At 38.8% G+C, this 14,492-nt stretch overlaps 1 protein-coding gene and 1 long non-coding RNA gene across 3 annotated transcripts; one reads left to right on the top strand and one right to left on the bottom strand.

Annotated features, from left to right (window-relative positions):
* Nucleotides 1-831: 831 nt before the first annotated feature.
* On the bottom strand, nt 832-4,495 carry LOC122666279. Of its 2 annotated transcripts, none has more exons than XM_043862461.1 (8): nt 4,392-4,495; nt 4,083-4,270; nt 3,509-3,935; nt 2,714-2,861; nt 2,490-2,620; nt 2,306-2,368; nt 1,182-1,253; nt 832-1,088 (listed from the first exon to the last, which is right to left on the bottom strand). In XM_043862461.1, exons 3-8 carry the CDS (start codon nt 3,698-3,700, stop codon nt 1,017-1,019), a joined length of 678 nt encoding a protein of 225 aa, XP_043718396.1. In that variant the 5' UTR covers nt 3,701-3,935; nt 4,083-4,270; nt 4,392-4,495; the 3' UTR covers nt 832-1,016. The 2 variants fall into 2 exon arrangements, with proteins under 2 accessions (XP_043718396.1, XP_043718397.1); XM_043862462.1 differs by having other exon boundaries at nt 2,490-2,617; nt 4,405-4,455.
* LOC122666280 lies at nt 2,746-12,926 on the top strand. The gene is made up of 3 exons (XR_006333521.1): nt 2,746-2,882; nt 8,578-8,581; nt 12,916-12,926. It is a non-coding gene; the product is annotated as an uncharacterized LOC122666280 (long non-coding RNA).
* Nucleotides 12,927-14,492: the final 1,566 nt, after the last annotated feature.

Raw genomic sequence — 14,492 nt, 5'->3', positions numbered from 1 at the left:
GCAACGAAATTGTTCTGTTTGAACCTTTTTCTATATCTGCCAGCACCACGCAACAATCGATTGGCTCCTCCAAAAGTTATGGTAATATATATAGTAGGCTGTGTTCCCCGAAAGGACAATTAACCAATCACGAGAAGAAAATGGCATCACTCTCTTCTTAAAGATAGAGAGAAATTCCTGTGGTGACTTTCGTGCACTCTTCGCCGCTGGCCCCGCTGACCCGTCACAATCACAAAAATCTGGCTATGCCCCATTCATATCCCGTGACATCAAACGACAGCCTGGCGAGGTCCCCATTATGCAGACGCCGCAGAGCACTGATACAAGTTTCCCAGCTTCCAGAAGGACCAGCACCCTAATATCAAACCTGTGACTCATGACCTGATTGTTTCCAGCACTGGCAAATCTTTTACAGGTAGAACCATGGAGCCTCTCCAAAATGATACAAGCAAAGCTCAAAATTTCAGTGATATAACAAATATCTCTCATCAAAGGATTAAAGTTAAAATTCGTTGCAGAAACAATACAGTGAAGCCTATAAAATCTAACTGAGATATCCCTTTAAGCTCATTATGTGCATAAGCATGAGCTAAACAGCTTGCTATATATTAGTTAAGTTGTAATACTGTTTTCTTGGGGGGGTCACTACTCCAATTGTTAGATATACTGCATCACAAAGCATGAACTGTTAACATTGAGCAAACATATGCACTGCCTAATGATAGCATGATGCTAGATTACAAAGGACCATTACTGTACAATAGCCGATTCAAGAGTCTTCAAGTTCACCTGCGAATCTCCACAGGTCCATCTTAGCTCAACTACATGGTAAGGAAGGTAAAGATAATATATATTAGAACATCAGAATCCGGATTTGGCCCATCAGTACTCACAAAGGCCGAATCGAATATACTTAAGGTTAGACTGATAATACGTATTATACAAGCATAGTGATAACCCATAAATTCTCTTCCTGCCACCCATATAGGCACAAGTAATTCGGTGTGCACCAAATACTATGAGTCCATGGCTTTCAATTTCTTGGCAGCATGAATGAATCCCACAATCACTTCAATCTCGTCCAATTGCTGGTGTAACAAGATGGTTAACAAAATGATTATTAGCTGTGAGACATGACACAACAATCCACAAAATGGAGAGGCAAAGGATTAGAGAGTAACCTGTGATGAGAAGTGCCGCCTTACAGCATCCACCAGTTGCTCCCTTGAAGGATTTGGATGATTGTTCCTCGCCTACAGTGAAATTCACCCCAGTTCAACTCCAAAGAAAGATAGAGAATATCATAATTGGGAAGACACAAATGCACTAAAAACTCTTATTTAATAGAAAAATTAAATCTATAAATTGGGATACACATTAGGATTTAGAACCATTCAGATCCTCCAACGGGGTTTGGATCAGTCAGTCTGGTGGAGACCAGGCTCCATTGAATTGGATCACATAAGTTTGACATTTTGGGCTATACAATGGATGACTTATCAACATGATTAGTAAGTCTAGGAATTTAATAGTCAATTGATGGATTCTAACCATAATAAAATAAGGGGAAAGGTTTTATGGTCTAGTGGTCCACATAACCAAGTCATGATTAGGTTCCCTCTTTCTGCCAACAGAGATATAAAATCCCATTCTAAAATCTAGAATTAGGTCAACTATGGGCAGGTTCTGATTGATTCCTCACCGATCCTGACCTATTCCAATCTGATCCAAATTGGAATCAGCCGGGACCAATCTGGATCCCAATTCTAAGGTTTTTAAATCCCCATATGCCATGTGACAAATTGAAAAATCAAAGAATTTTACATGGGTGCATAAACATACATGGGAGGGCATGGCATTTTACATAGGGGGTATAAATGATTGAATTTGGCTATGGAATTTGACATGTACTCTATCCAAGCCTTCTAAGGCATCCAATGGTCTGATTTACCATTTGATCCTCACATGTGGCGGAATTAGGTGCACCGACCAAGGAAATTTTTGTCATTCACATTAAAATAAAAACTACTTTGATCTGAGATGCAATCCACCAAATAGTTGTCAGTTTAATATGATTTGGTCCAACGAAACAAGTTGGACCATTTAAGATTCAAGAAGGATATGATATCTAAATTACCATTATAACAAAAACACATGAAGCTTAGCTGCATGACTACAAAGTCGTCAGTGCACACATATTGCACGTGCACGTGCCTTCCCCATTATTCATTGATGAAATTAAAATTGGAGTTAGGAAAAAAGAAAATAATATAAAGTCGAAATATAAAAAGTTAGTCAAACCTACAAGATTGAATCGTTTCCAATATCTCCACAATGAATTCGTTCCTAGCTTTGCCAAGTTCACCCTCTGATGATCCAAGAAAAACTGACATATGAGATTAACTGTTGTATAAATTTCACCATGGCATATAATTATATCCCAACAAAGCCAAAGAACTCTACGGACATCGTTACTCCTGATTTCTTACCAGGTGATGTTTGTGGATATTGGAGTGTATTTCCCTACAATGGCTTCTATTAATTGATTTGGCAGATATCCAGGGCCTTGGATGCCTCACTCTTGGCTTGCTTGATTTGTGTAACTGAATACTACTTGCTGCTCAAGAAGCAGTGAAGTAACTCACGGTAAGAAACAACAGAGCTCAACTTCAAGAAAACATTCATCCAGAAGTTATTTAAATGTTAGGCTTACAAAAATAATTCTCATTCTCACCCATGTCTGAGCTACTGCAAGAATTATCTAAATCATGGTCATCGTCATCCTCTTCGTTGCCTGTGGGTGGTTCTAGAACACTTAAAGCATTCCTTTGTAGCTTAACTTCCACTCCATTCTTCAGAACCTAGAACTCCATAAATATGGTGTTTAACAAAATTACTAACAGGAAATCACAATTTTAGCAGCACAAATGCACTAAAGTACAAGATTAAATACGAGGAATAAGAGCAACATTTGGAATCAACTAATACAGTTATGAGGCAAAATCTCCTATTCTTCTACCAACAAACTCATAAATAACAGGATTTTAAAATTAATATATTGAGTGGAAATTGCCTCTACAAAGTCATGCACGTCACGGAATAGGATTGGGATGGCTAACCTGTGTATTGTTGGGGTATCCACATCATGAAATGTTATCTGTTTGATTGAATCTTTTATCCCATTCAGGTGTAAAATAAATTCTATTGTTACATACTTGGGATGGAAGTTTCCCGTTGAATTGTTTTGGAGCAATGTCGATAGCCCGTACAATATAACAGTGTCTACCCATATGCCACTTTATACAAACCCCACGAATGGAAAACCAGAATAATTGTTAGATGTAAGCAAATTTTTTCTTACCAGACCCATTGAATCAATTAGCATTCAGGAAAGAAAAAGTGAGGCATTCAAAGTATTTCAAAATTTTAAATAACGCAAATGAACATAAGCAAAAACAGCATCAATATGACAATGAACACAAATCTATGGAAGAGAATAGAGGGATACCAGCCAGTGCCAGCCACCAAGGCCAACAGCCTTCTTAACAACCCCTTGCAGACCTACCAAGACAGACTTGGTTCGGTTGTTTCCTGTAACAATGACTTTGGTGTGCCGGGGAAGAACAGAGAGCTCCTCATCACCACTTTCATCACGAAAAGGTGACAGAACCCGAGAAGAACACACCTCAGCTTCCAGCATTTTCTTAATAAAAGTTTATTCCACCTCCTCAGGATATAAATTAAGCAAACCCGGTTGATCCGAAAAGGAGCAATCCAGTGAACTTGACCCCCATTAAACTTGTGAAAATCTAAATATGTCAAAATTTTTAAAATCGGAGATTTGCAGGACAAAACCCATTGATTAGAGTCGGATACTCTGGATTTTCTTCCGATCTATTTCCAGATTAACTTGTCTCACTGATCCATCAACCAACCTTCCGGGGAAAAAAAAGAACGATGACGACTTCCACGGGATCAGGCGCAATAATTCCTACATTAAGCAGGGAAAAAATATTTAATGGGATCGCAAATTACAAAAATGAATGAAATTTAATTCCTTGCATCAACGAGTGATTTCTTACCTCTTGACAACCTAGCGAATTTTCAACGCACTGAGCCAGAGGTAAAAATGATATCCAGTTCCACGGATTTCTGGACTTTGTTGATGGAAATAAATTGTAAGGAAGTTGTTTCGTTTGGAAAGGATGCTGATTTTTTTATGTCCGTCCGAATTAAGAAGCAAAAGATGACATCATATTGTGACTGTAACCTGGAATCACAAAGCTTAAAATCAGTTGGCTACTCATTGATCAGTTTCGAATCTGGAAAAGACATTAAAGTTTCAACGCAATTTTTGGAAGCCATGAACAAAAATAGTCTTACACTCTTACCCGAACTAATTACCTCCCTCTATTAAATTCTGATTCCGTGAAATCAACCGTGGATTCCAACGTCCAGAATTGAACTCGGAAGAAAAAATAGTCTTTCGAGCTCTAATCGACCTTCTCAACAGTCAACGCTGGGGTAATTGTAGAAACCTGAAATCTGCAACTATTTCTACTCTTCCGTAGCCCTGCATTTCAAAAAAATTCACAGATTACATTCGATTATCATTAAGAAGAATAACTGATCTTTGCACTCTATAAAAACCATGCAAGATCAAGATAAACTCAATCGGAGCAAAGAACAGTATCAATAACCTAAACATAAACATAAATGTACGAATTCATAAGATCCGAAGGTCGGTCACCAGCCAAATGCATGCAAAATTCAAGAACTAAACAGAAATACCTGATCGCAGTCCTCAAATTCGCAGATGAATGGATCGATTCGCAATAAATAAACAAAATGCCGTCGGTTTCCACCGCTTTAGTAAACAAGAAGGTATTTCGGCATCGAAACAAATCAAATTCCAATCAGTTAAACACAAAGCAGATAATCGAATCGAAATTGTATAAAGATATGGAAGCGTCGAAGTGGAGTGGATAGAAGAGAGTTGAAGTGTGAAGAACTCCTTACTATCCTATTAAGAGGTTAACCCTCTGCTATGGCAATCCATTTCCTCACAGATCGAAGTCCTTTTCCTGACACTGTGAGAGAAAGAGAGAAAGGCAACACAGTAAATGCCTACCAACTGCCATGGGGACGACCCTCCCGGTATGCTCATGCCTTTTACAAATAAGTCCACCGGCTGACCGGATCCACCCGGTCATCACCATTCCTCGGATTCTCTTCTGGAGAGCCGTTTACATATCGGCTCGGCTTTAGGTGATCAGTGTAGCCAACTAAAGTTGTACGGATTAGTGTAGAAGGAAATGACGTGTCATATCTAGACCGTCCAAATTGTGGAAAATCTTGGATACGATGTTCATTGGACAGCGTAGTTGACTTGTCTGAAGCCGCGGGGACTGAATTTCGAAATTTGAAATTTGAAATTTGGAAGTTTGAAACTTTTTGGTATGAAATAGAAAACGGCTTACGAGCCAAAGTAAACAAAAGAAAAGCAATTTACTTTTTTGTCCAAAAATTGAAATTGTGAGGGAGAGTACGTACACGTGTCAGAAACCAGCTGTCGGATCTTATCCTGGCAGCTGCCGTGAAATCCGAATTGGTTATATGTTTGATTTGACTCTTCGTTTGGAGTCCGCTCCGGCAGCTGGAGAGCACTTAAAAGCCCCCTGCTTTCAGAATTTTGATTCGGATTTTGGGGGATGTAAAATAAAGATAGGACCCACATTGCTCGCATTTATTGCTTCTGGCCTCTCTGAATTTGTCTTCGTACAAACACACACACTCTCTCACTCTCTCACTCTCTCACTCTGTCACTCTCTCACTCGCACAGTCGTACCCGAGGCAAACTGCACACTCTTTGCTATGGTCTAGTATACCTAAGGTCTACAAGCAAAACTGTACATCCCAACTAGGGAGAAGATAAAAAATCAATTGTTGCATTATCATTACTTGTCATGCTAGTGTTTTTTTCTTTTCTTTTCCTCGCATCCAAACTCAGTCTAGAAGAATTTGTATTTGAGAAATAGGTATATAGATAGTGTCTGAATCAATGAAGCTATATTATTGAACCCAATTATAAAAATATGTTAAATATTTATTTTTTGATCAGACAAGGCTAGCAAGTTACCCAAAAATTTTAGGGTAAAATGCATGTATCCCATAAAATGCACCCAATATTCCTCTTACCCCTCTGACAAGTCCACGTATCACCCCTACTTTATCCTCTCAAAGCTATTTAAGTCCACATCAACACCAGGGAATGACTAACCTACGCTTTCTTCTATCTATTTTAAAATTTGAAAAGATCTAATTGCCCTGAACTATTTGTTAAAATTTGAAAAAATTAAAATACCCTCATCTTCCCCAAATCATTATCTTCTTTTACAATGCAGATACCCAATACTACCACCACCACCCACCATTAACAGCATCACCATCGTGAAGCCTCACCTCCAGCACCACCTCCAACTTTTCCACTTTCAACCCTTATGTAACTTTTCCCCCTTGATTCACCAACATCTTGGGCCTAAACCCTAAACCCTAAATTGTAACTACACTATTAAAGTTTTTTTTTTATTCTTATTAGAGTCAGAGGGTACTCCTCCACAATTTTAATTACCTCATTTATCTTTCTCTCATTCACATTTAGCCATTAATTACCTCTTTGTTCTACTCCCGAGGGATCGAGTGCACTTTTGCTTCCTTTTACACCCTTCTTTAATCGTTTTTAATTGGTGTAGAAAAGGAAAGCTAATAAAATCTTTGCCTTGAAACCTCAAGAATAACACTCTTTGGTAAGGGTGTCAATTTGGAACCGAAATCGGGAACTGTCCCAATACCGTCCCGTTAAAATCCTGTATCGGACCGTCCATTAGTAAATGAGACAGTACTGGTATCTGATTTTGGTATCGATTGATAAATGGGATGGGACGGTTCTAGGACAGAACTCCCAACGGTACTAGTACCGAAATATCAATTATGTACCGGATGATACTGAAACTACTAGTACCATTTAAAAAGAAAGAGTATATAAGATCTTTTAAAAAAAAAAAAAAAAGGGTATTAAAATTACGATTCACTAGGGTTTCAGTAATTGCCTTTTGAATATGAAGAGGAACAATAGATCAACAACCATAGCTTGAAGCCTCTCCTCACAGAACCTGCTACAGTGCTACTCCCTCCTCCCTCTTCCCTCCTCCCTCGACCAACTACATCAACCAGGTTCTTCCTTTATGCACTTCGTACTTCGTACCATACTACCATGTGACATGTGTGATAAATAGAGTTTTGTTTGGGAAAGTCAAAGAGGAAACACAACGGGATTCTTCCATTTTGTAGGACTTCTCTAAATTAAATGAGAAGCTTATTACATGTGATATTAGGGAGTTTGAAGAAGTAAAACTATTATTTCATAATTTAAATTACTTTATAAAAAGCAGTAGATAACTTAGATTTCATGATGCATGATAGTGAAAAAACCCCACAACACTAATTGAAATTTTTCTCCCTTTTTTCTACAGTGCCTATAACCGTTTAAGAATCGATACTGTCCCGTCCCGCTAGTAATCGGGACTGGGATCTAGGTTGGTCCCGTTAACTAAATGGTACGGTACTGGGATTGGTACTTTTGGTATCAGTACCAGTACCATCCCATCCCAAATACCGGGAACCGTCCCAATTGACATCCTTGCTAGTATCTGATTTTGGTACCGAATGATAAATGGGACGGGACGGTTCTGGGACGAGATTCCCAACAGTACTAGTACCAAAATACCAATTAGGTACCGGATGATACCGAAACTACTAGTACCGGTTAAAAAGAAATAGTATATAAGATATTTTTTTTATAAAAAAAAAAAAAAGGGTATAAGAATTACTACTCATTAGGGTTTCACTAATTGCCTTTTGAATACGAAGAGGAACAATAGGTCAACAGCCGTAGCTTGAAGCCTCTTCTCACATAACTTGCTACAGTGTTACTCCCTCATCCCTTGACCAACTACATCTACCAGGTTCTTCCTTTTTACACTTCGTACTTCGTACTTCGTACTTCGTACCATACTACCATGTGACATGTGTGATAAATAGAATTTTGTTTGGAAAAATCAAATAGGAAACACAACGGGATTCTTCCATTTTGTAGCAAGTATTTCTCTAGATTTAAAAAAATGAGAAATTTATCACATGTGATCTTAGGGAGTTTGAAGAAGTAAAACAATGATTTTATAGTTTAAGTTGCTTTATGAAAAAGAGTAGACAACTTAGATTTCATGATAGTGAAAAAATTCCACAACACTAATAAACCCGTCTTGTTAGAAACAATTAAACTTATTGTCTCTTTTTCTACAGTGCCTATAACCGTTTAAGAACCGGTACCGTTCTGTCCCGCTAATAATTGAAACTGGGATCCAGGTTTGGTCCAGTTAACTAAATGAGACGATACTGGGATTGGCACTTTTGGTACTGGTACCGGTACCGTCCCGTCCCAAATACCAGGAACCGTCCCAATTGACACCCTTAGTAGATACCCAAACGCTTATGTAGAGACCATGCAACCACATAGAGGTCTGTTGCCCTTTTTTTTTTTAAATAAGTTAAACTTATTAAACATAACATGAAATGGACCTATGTTAGTACTAATCCTTGTGTTCATAAACTCAATTTTTCATGAGAAACACAAGCTACACTGTTCTAGATCCGAAGGGCTGATTCTAGGGTTTTTAATTAGGATTGACCACTAGAATTTTATATACGAGGGGCTGATTCTAATTCTAGTTTTTATTTTTCTAGTTGATTCTGATCAATTCTGATTTGATCCGAATCAAATCAGAGTCAGCATGGATCAATTCGACCCCTTATTTCAAGTATAAAATCCTTGGTTCAACCACATGGCTGATGATGTGGAAATTTTCAGTTGAATGGATAGATAGGGTTCCTCATCGATTAGACACATGGTAATTTTGTGGTCAAGCTCAATTTTATTCAAGGTTTTATTCAAGGTTATAGGCATCAACATCTCTACCTACATCAGTCACTGTCACTACTGATACCAATATGATACAAATGGGGTCATATCGGTCCATACAACAACATAACCTTACCCCCAACTTAATGGGGTCGGCTGCAAGAATCCTAGATGAGAGATTAGAATAACAAAAGAAGTAAAGGGGTTCGTATCAATCCATATTGGTCATATGTTTAAAAAACAACCACTTTTTGGCTGATACTCTTAATCTGTTTTAGGTATATCGATACTGATAAAGCCAATAAGATATTAATACCTTGATCCATGGTCATGTGTCCAACTTGTATTCAATTATTCCCGTGTACTTTGGATTGCCATCGTTTGAATCTTATTTTTTACTCTAAACAAAATGATCTGTTGTCCTAAAAAATAATTTAGATTGAACTAAAATTTTTTAGACTTTAGCCGATTTCTTAGTTTGGAAGGCTCTATCTAAGCAATGTATAATAGTTTGCCCAAATTTTGCTATATGATTGATGGAGCCCTATATCTCTCCAACCATGAGCCGAGTAGAATCGGGTCGAAATCTTGGAGAAACGCTTTGGTCCATAATGATTTCTTTGTAGTCAGATCCAAGTGGATGCTCGGCTCAAGTAATGTCAGGTTTTGGCTTGACAACTGGCTTGGGGTGGGCCATCTTATCGATTTTGTGGATAATGTCCTATAGGTAGACCTCTTTCTGTGTGTTAAGGATGTTATGAAATAGAATGGTGTGTGGGATCCAACTCTCTTAAATCGAGGTGACTCGATTGAGGTGAGAGATAGCATTACATATGGGAATTTTGTTATTACCAACAAGAACGACAAGCTGGTTTGGACTCCTTCCAGTGAAGGGCATTTTACTATTAAATATGCCTGGAATGAAGGCAATGGGCACCCTTAACCCCCTATGCTAAGTGGATTTGGAACCAATCCCTTCCAACAAATATTGCTTTTTTCATTTGGCATCTCCTTAACAGAAAGATCCCCACTGTTGATTCTTTGATGTCCATTGGCATTCCCCCGATGTCCAAATGTTGTTGTTGCGGAAACCTAAAGAGGGATATGGCAACACACTGCCTGGTGGAGGGAGTTACTGCAACAAAGGTGTGGGCTCATTTTTCTAATGTAGATAAGGTTGTTTTCAGTCAATTAAACATATGCAAGCCCAATAATAAGTGAATGGGTCTTACAAAATACATGACACAAAACCCAACAATAACTAACAGAAAAAGGAACGTCACCTGGTCGTACGTTGTGGCTTGTACTTGTGCCTAGACACAGCTGGGCGTGAAATGACCGCCCCGCCCCGCCCCGCCCCGATGCAAAGGCAGGGGTGTGCTAGTCATTTATCGCTCGATTGTGTCTGGGCGTAGTTACATACCACAGTGCACGACCGGGTGACGTTCTTTCACCCATAACTTTATTAGACTCAATATGCATAGAATTGGGATGAACATATCTAAATTGACTCGGACCTCCAGTTTTCTTTAACATTTAAGGGGTGAATTCAGGTTATACAGGCTCGGATCCTAGTTGGATCTAACTCCACAATAAACCATTGGGTTATAATTTGTGGTTGGATACGGATTCCAAGACCTGAGCAAAATTGGAGATGCTACCGACAAAAATGAATCTTGATCTGTATTTATGTGGGTCGGATTTAGTGCAATCCGGCTTTATGCCCAGAATTTTTTTTATCAGGATTACATGAAATAAAATCAACACGATTGAATAACTCAAGTGTTCTCCATTACTAAAACTCTATTTAAGCTCTTCTTTATAGTACTTATTGATCTATCAACTATTTTTTGGCTGTGTTTAAGAGCCAGTGTTTTAGACTATAGAGTAATAGATTTAACAAAGGGTATTGGGTCTCTATGCCGGCCAGGCTCGTGCTTGGGCCCAACCCATACTTCTTGTCCAAAATTTAGGCCCACATACGTGGGCTGCATAACAAGTCGGTTTGGTGCTCCGGTGGTCCAGCCTGTCAAGCATTCTTGGGTTATATAAAATAGGGGTGTAAATGAATAGCCGAAAGCCGTTTCCATATCCGTATCCGTTTAGTAATATCCGAATCCGTCCGAAAGCTAAACGGATGCGGATACGGATAGCTATAAGCTTTATTTATATGTATACGGATAAAATATCCGATCCGTATCCGTGTTTGTGTCCGTATCCGTTTAGCATTATCCAAATCCGTCCAATAGCTAATCGGATGCGGATGCGGATATAGCACCATCGGATCCGTTTACAGCCCTAATATAAAACAGAGAAAGGGTTTCCCACGCTGCCAGTATAGGGAAAATCTCCCTTGTTACACTAATAGTGATGTAGAAAATGCTAATTTTAGGTTACCAGAATACGGTCAAATGCCTTAATATCTTTTTATCTTGAGATTCTATTATTTTTTTCCGTATAGGCACATGTATTGGGAGTAAGAAGAGGAGTAGCGGGTATGGGTTTAGGGGGCAGAAAAAAGCATGAGTATGGGATTCGAGGGTAGGGTTGCAGGGGGTGGATGGGGAGGGTTGCAGATGTATTGGGAGTGAACATGTTAAGTGATGATGTCAAACCCCCTGGGATAGACGGAATACCCATTCCACTAGAGTGAACATGTTAAGTGATGATGTCAGTAGACTATAAATCTATAAATGACCAAAATACCCTTATCTCCTAAATCGATCATCTTCTTTTCTCTTCTTCATCCTCCGCTTGGATGAATCATCTTTTAAGAGCATTGGCCAATACCGATCCGGTTTGGACGAATCAACCGTGCAGGCTTTCTATGTGATCAGTAAAGAAAATAATTCATTAAGTTCTTTGTACAAATTATAATAGACAACAATAACATTTGTGATTACTTACATTATTTCTCTGAGAAATTATGGTAGGTGAGACCCGGTTACTGCAATCTTTGGCAACCCAAATATTGCAGGTTTGTTGGTGTTGTCATCGCCACTTCGTGTAGGAAGAATCAGGCCTTCCATTTTCAGAACACCAAAATCCTTCATCAAGAAATAACCTCCTGTCTAAAAATGAGAATGGCAACCCTAAGATTGAAGGATTTCGGTGTTCTGAAACGGAAGGCCTCATCCTTCCCTAAAAGAAAGCAGAGTTCTTTATATCTTGATCTAAGGAGGTTAGGATACTACCCAAAAATAAAAAATAAAAAATCTAAGGAAGTTAGGATAAAAGGGAAGCGATGTTGTGGTATTTAATGTGATTTTCTCTAACTCTATCCCGTTTATGTTAGGTACAAGAAGCATTTAATGTGATTTTCTCTAAATCTATCCCGTTTATTTTAGGTTTAATCTAGGTACAAGAAGCAGCAAAGAAAGCAAAAAAGACAAGATTGCCATCTCTCACATGGGTTTATTTTTATATTATTTTTCTCTTCTGTCCTGATATGTGGGCCTCATGGTTCTAAGTATCGGTATCATATTGCCCGTATTGGGCGATACGTACCGGTTTTGCTAGTCACCGATATCGATATCATATCGATACTATATCAATAGCACGGTATAGACAAGGGGTAAAATGGTCAAAACACTCATTTTTAAGGAGATTCAGGGATAAATTTGTTCGATACAATCGATCCAGGCTGATACCGTATCGGTATCATATCGATTTTGTGGGTTATCGATAACCATTCTTGTCACACCATGTCTTGGACAGTCCAGGCGTAGCATGAACCGATGCGGTCTCGCACCCAACTTAGCCAGGAAGCTTTGTGCAACACAATTACCAAGCACACACCACAGAAAATCTAAGCAGCAAAAAAATACTATGGACTTAAATATTTACATAAAAATTCGTTAAGGACTGAGTGATAAATTTATATACATATGTTCGGTTAGGTAACCTAAAAACTTATATTTACAGTTATCCAAAAAGAGTATTTATATATATACTAAGTTCTATGTATATATAAAAGAGAACTACCAAAAGGAACGGCCTAATCCATCAGGCCCGCCTAAGAGAAGGCACACATGTCACAGATGCAAGACCCACCGTGTTCCTCGGGCTCTTGGTCTGCGAAGTCCTCAAAACCATCATCCTCGAACTTGCTGCCAGGTAGTCCGTCACCTGCATAGTCATCTAAAAAGAGGGTTTCCACGAGTGTGAGCTCACACTGAGCCCAATGAGGAGGAAAACACACAGCATACAAATAATGCATGAAACATATAATATTAAATGTAAATATCAATCACACTATATGATGCATGTTGAATTCTATTTTTATTAATCCATCTAACAAACAGACTAAGTCATTGGTATGAACTACGGTATCAACTCGAAGGGTACTTTGGGTCACTTCTTTTATTGCCGCAGCACCCCTTCAGCCAATACAAGTAGGGAGCCCGCCTCCACGCTTGGTATGTTGGCCTCAAACCTTCGGGCAGACCCCGATGGTCAAGTACCCCTGACCCTGGGTTAAATCCCTTTGCTCCAGGCGTCAGTAATCCGACTACCCAACACCTGAACCCCTGTTGGTAAGGGTTGTAGTTTGGGATTTCCATCCTAACCATGATTTCTAGATGATGACATGCTGTATTCAAGAGTGCACCATGTTCCATATACACATCCATTCAGGAACACAGGGTCACACAAATCATGTTATGCATTTCCAATACAATCTGTCAAACACACCACAATAATTCACAACCAGCCATCACTAAAGGAATCACATCATAAGAAATACAACAGTTTCTTTACAGTAAATGGAACAATAAATACCCATACATTATGATAGCTGAATTTATATCTATGCATAAGAAATAAGCATTAAAAATGGAAGGTTCATACATATTAGAGAGACCAGATTTGAAATCCAAACACCAGCATATAGGAAATCATATATAAATCATCAAAATAAGCAAACACCCCACTCACCTTGGTTGTCTTGATCAAGCTACCCAATCAAGTGTCCAAAATCGAAGAAAAGGGGTTCAAGCAGGTTCAATGTCCTAAATACAAAGTTACGAAAATGTTAAGACACTTCCTAAAAGGTTAGAGAACCTTCCTAACCCATTAAAGATCCCAAAAAGTCATTTAGAGGTGGCCGGAGCTTCTAGCTCCAGAAGGGCTGGTTAGCCTGCTTTGAAGAGGTAGCCCAGAAAACAGAGTTAAAAACAGCAGTTTATTTGGCTGGTTTTGACTACCAAGCTTGGTTCAGCTGGCCAAGAGGCTTAGGGAGGAGGAAAGAACACTCATTAAAGTCAATATTCATTGATTGTATGTATGATCAAGGGATCATTCATACATTACCCAATCTCAACTAAAAAGGGAGGGATTTGAAGGTGATTTTGCTGAGTTAAGCTTAAGAAATCCATCGCAGCAACACCTAAGCTAAAATAAGATAATCTAGACATGGATTGAACTAATTACATGTTACTAGCTTACCTAATGATGAGTTAGAAAGGATTTGAAGGCAGAAGATCCAACATGCAAGCACATCAAGGGGGATTTTCAA

Source organism: Telopea speciosissima, chromosome 6 (assembly GCF_018873765.1).
Source record: "Telopea speciosissima isolate NSW1024214 ecotype Mountain lineage chromosome 6, Tspe_v1, whole genome shotgun sequence".
NCBI lineage: Eukaryota > Viridiplantae > Streptophyta > Magnoliopsida > Proteales > Proteaceae > Telopea > Telopea speciosissima.
This window is presented reverse-complemented; position numbering and strand designations above follow the sequence as displayed.

Excerpts from the sequence above, each read along its gene's own strand:
- LOC122666279 (XM_043862461.1), bottom strand. The coding sequence starts at position 3,700 with ATGCTGGAAGCTGAGGTGTGTTCTTCTCGGGTTCTGTCACCTTTTCGT. Across the intron at positions 2,862-3,508 it reads TTGGTGGCTGGCACTGGCTG|GTTCTGAAGAATGGAGTGGA; the intron begins GTATCCCTCTAT and ends ATGGAGTTCTAG. Across the intron at positions 1,254-2,305 it reads ATTGGAAACGATTCAATCTT|GCGAGGAACAATCATCCAAA; the intron begins GTAGGTTTGACT and ends ATTTCACTGTAG.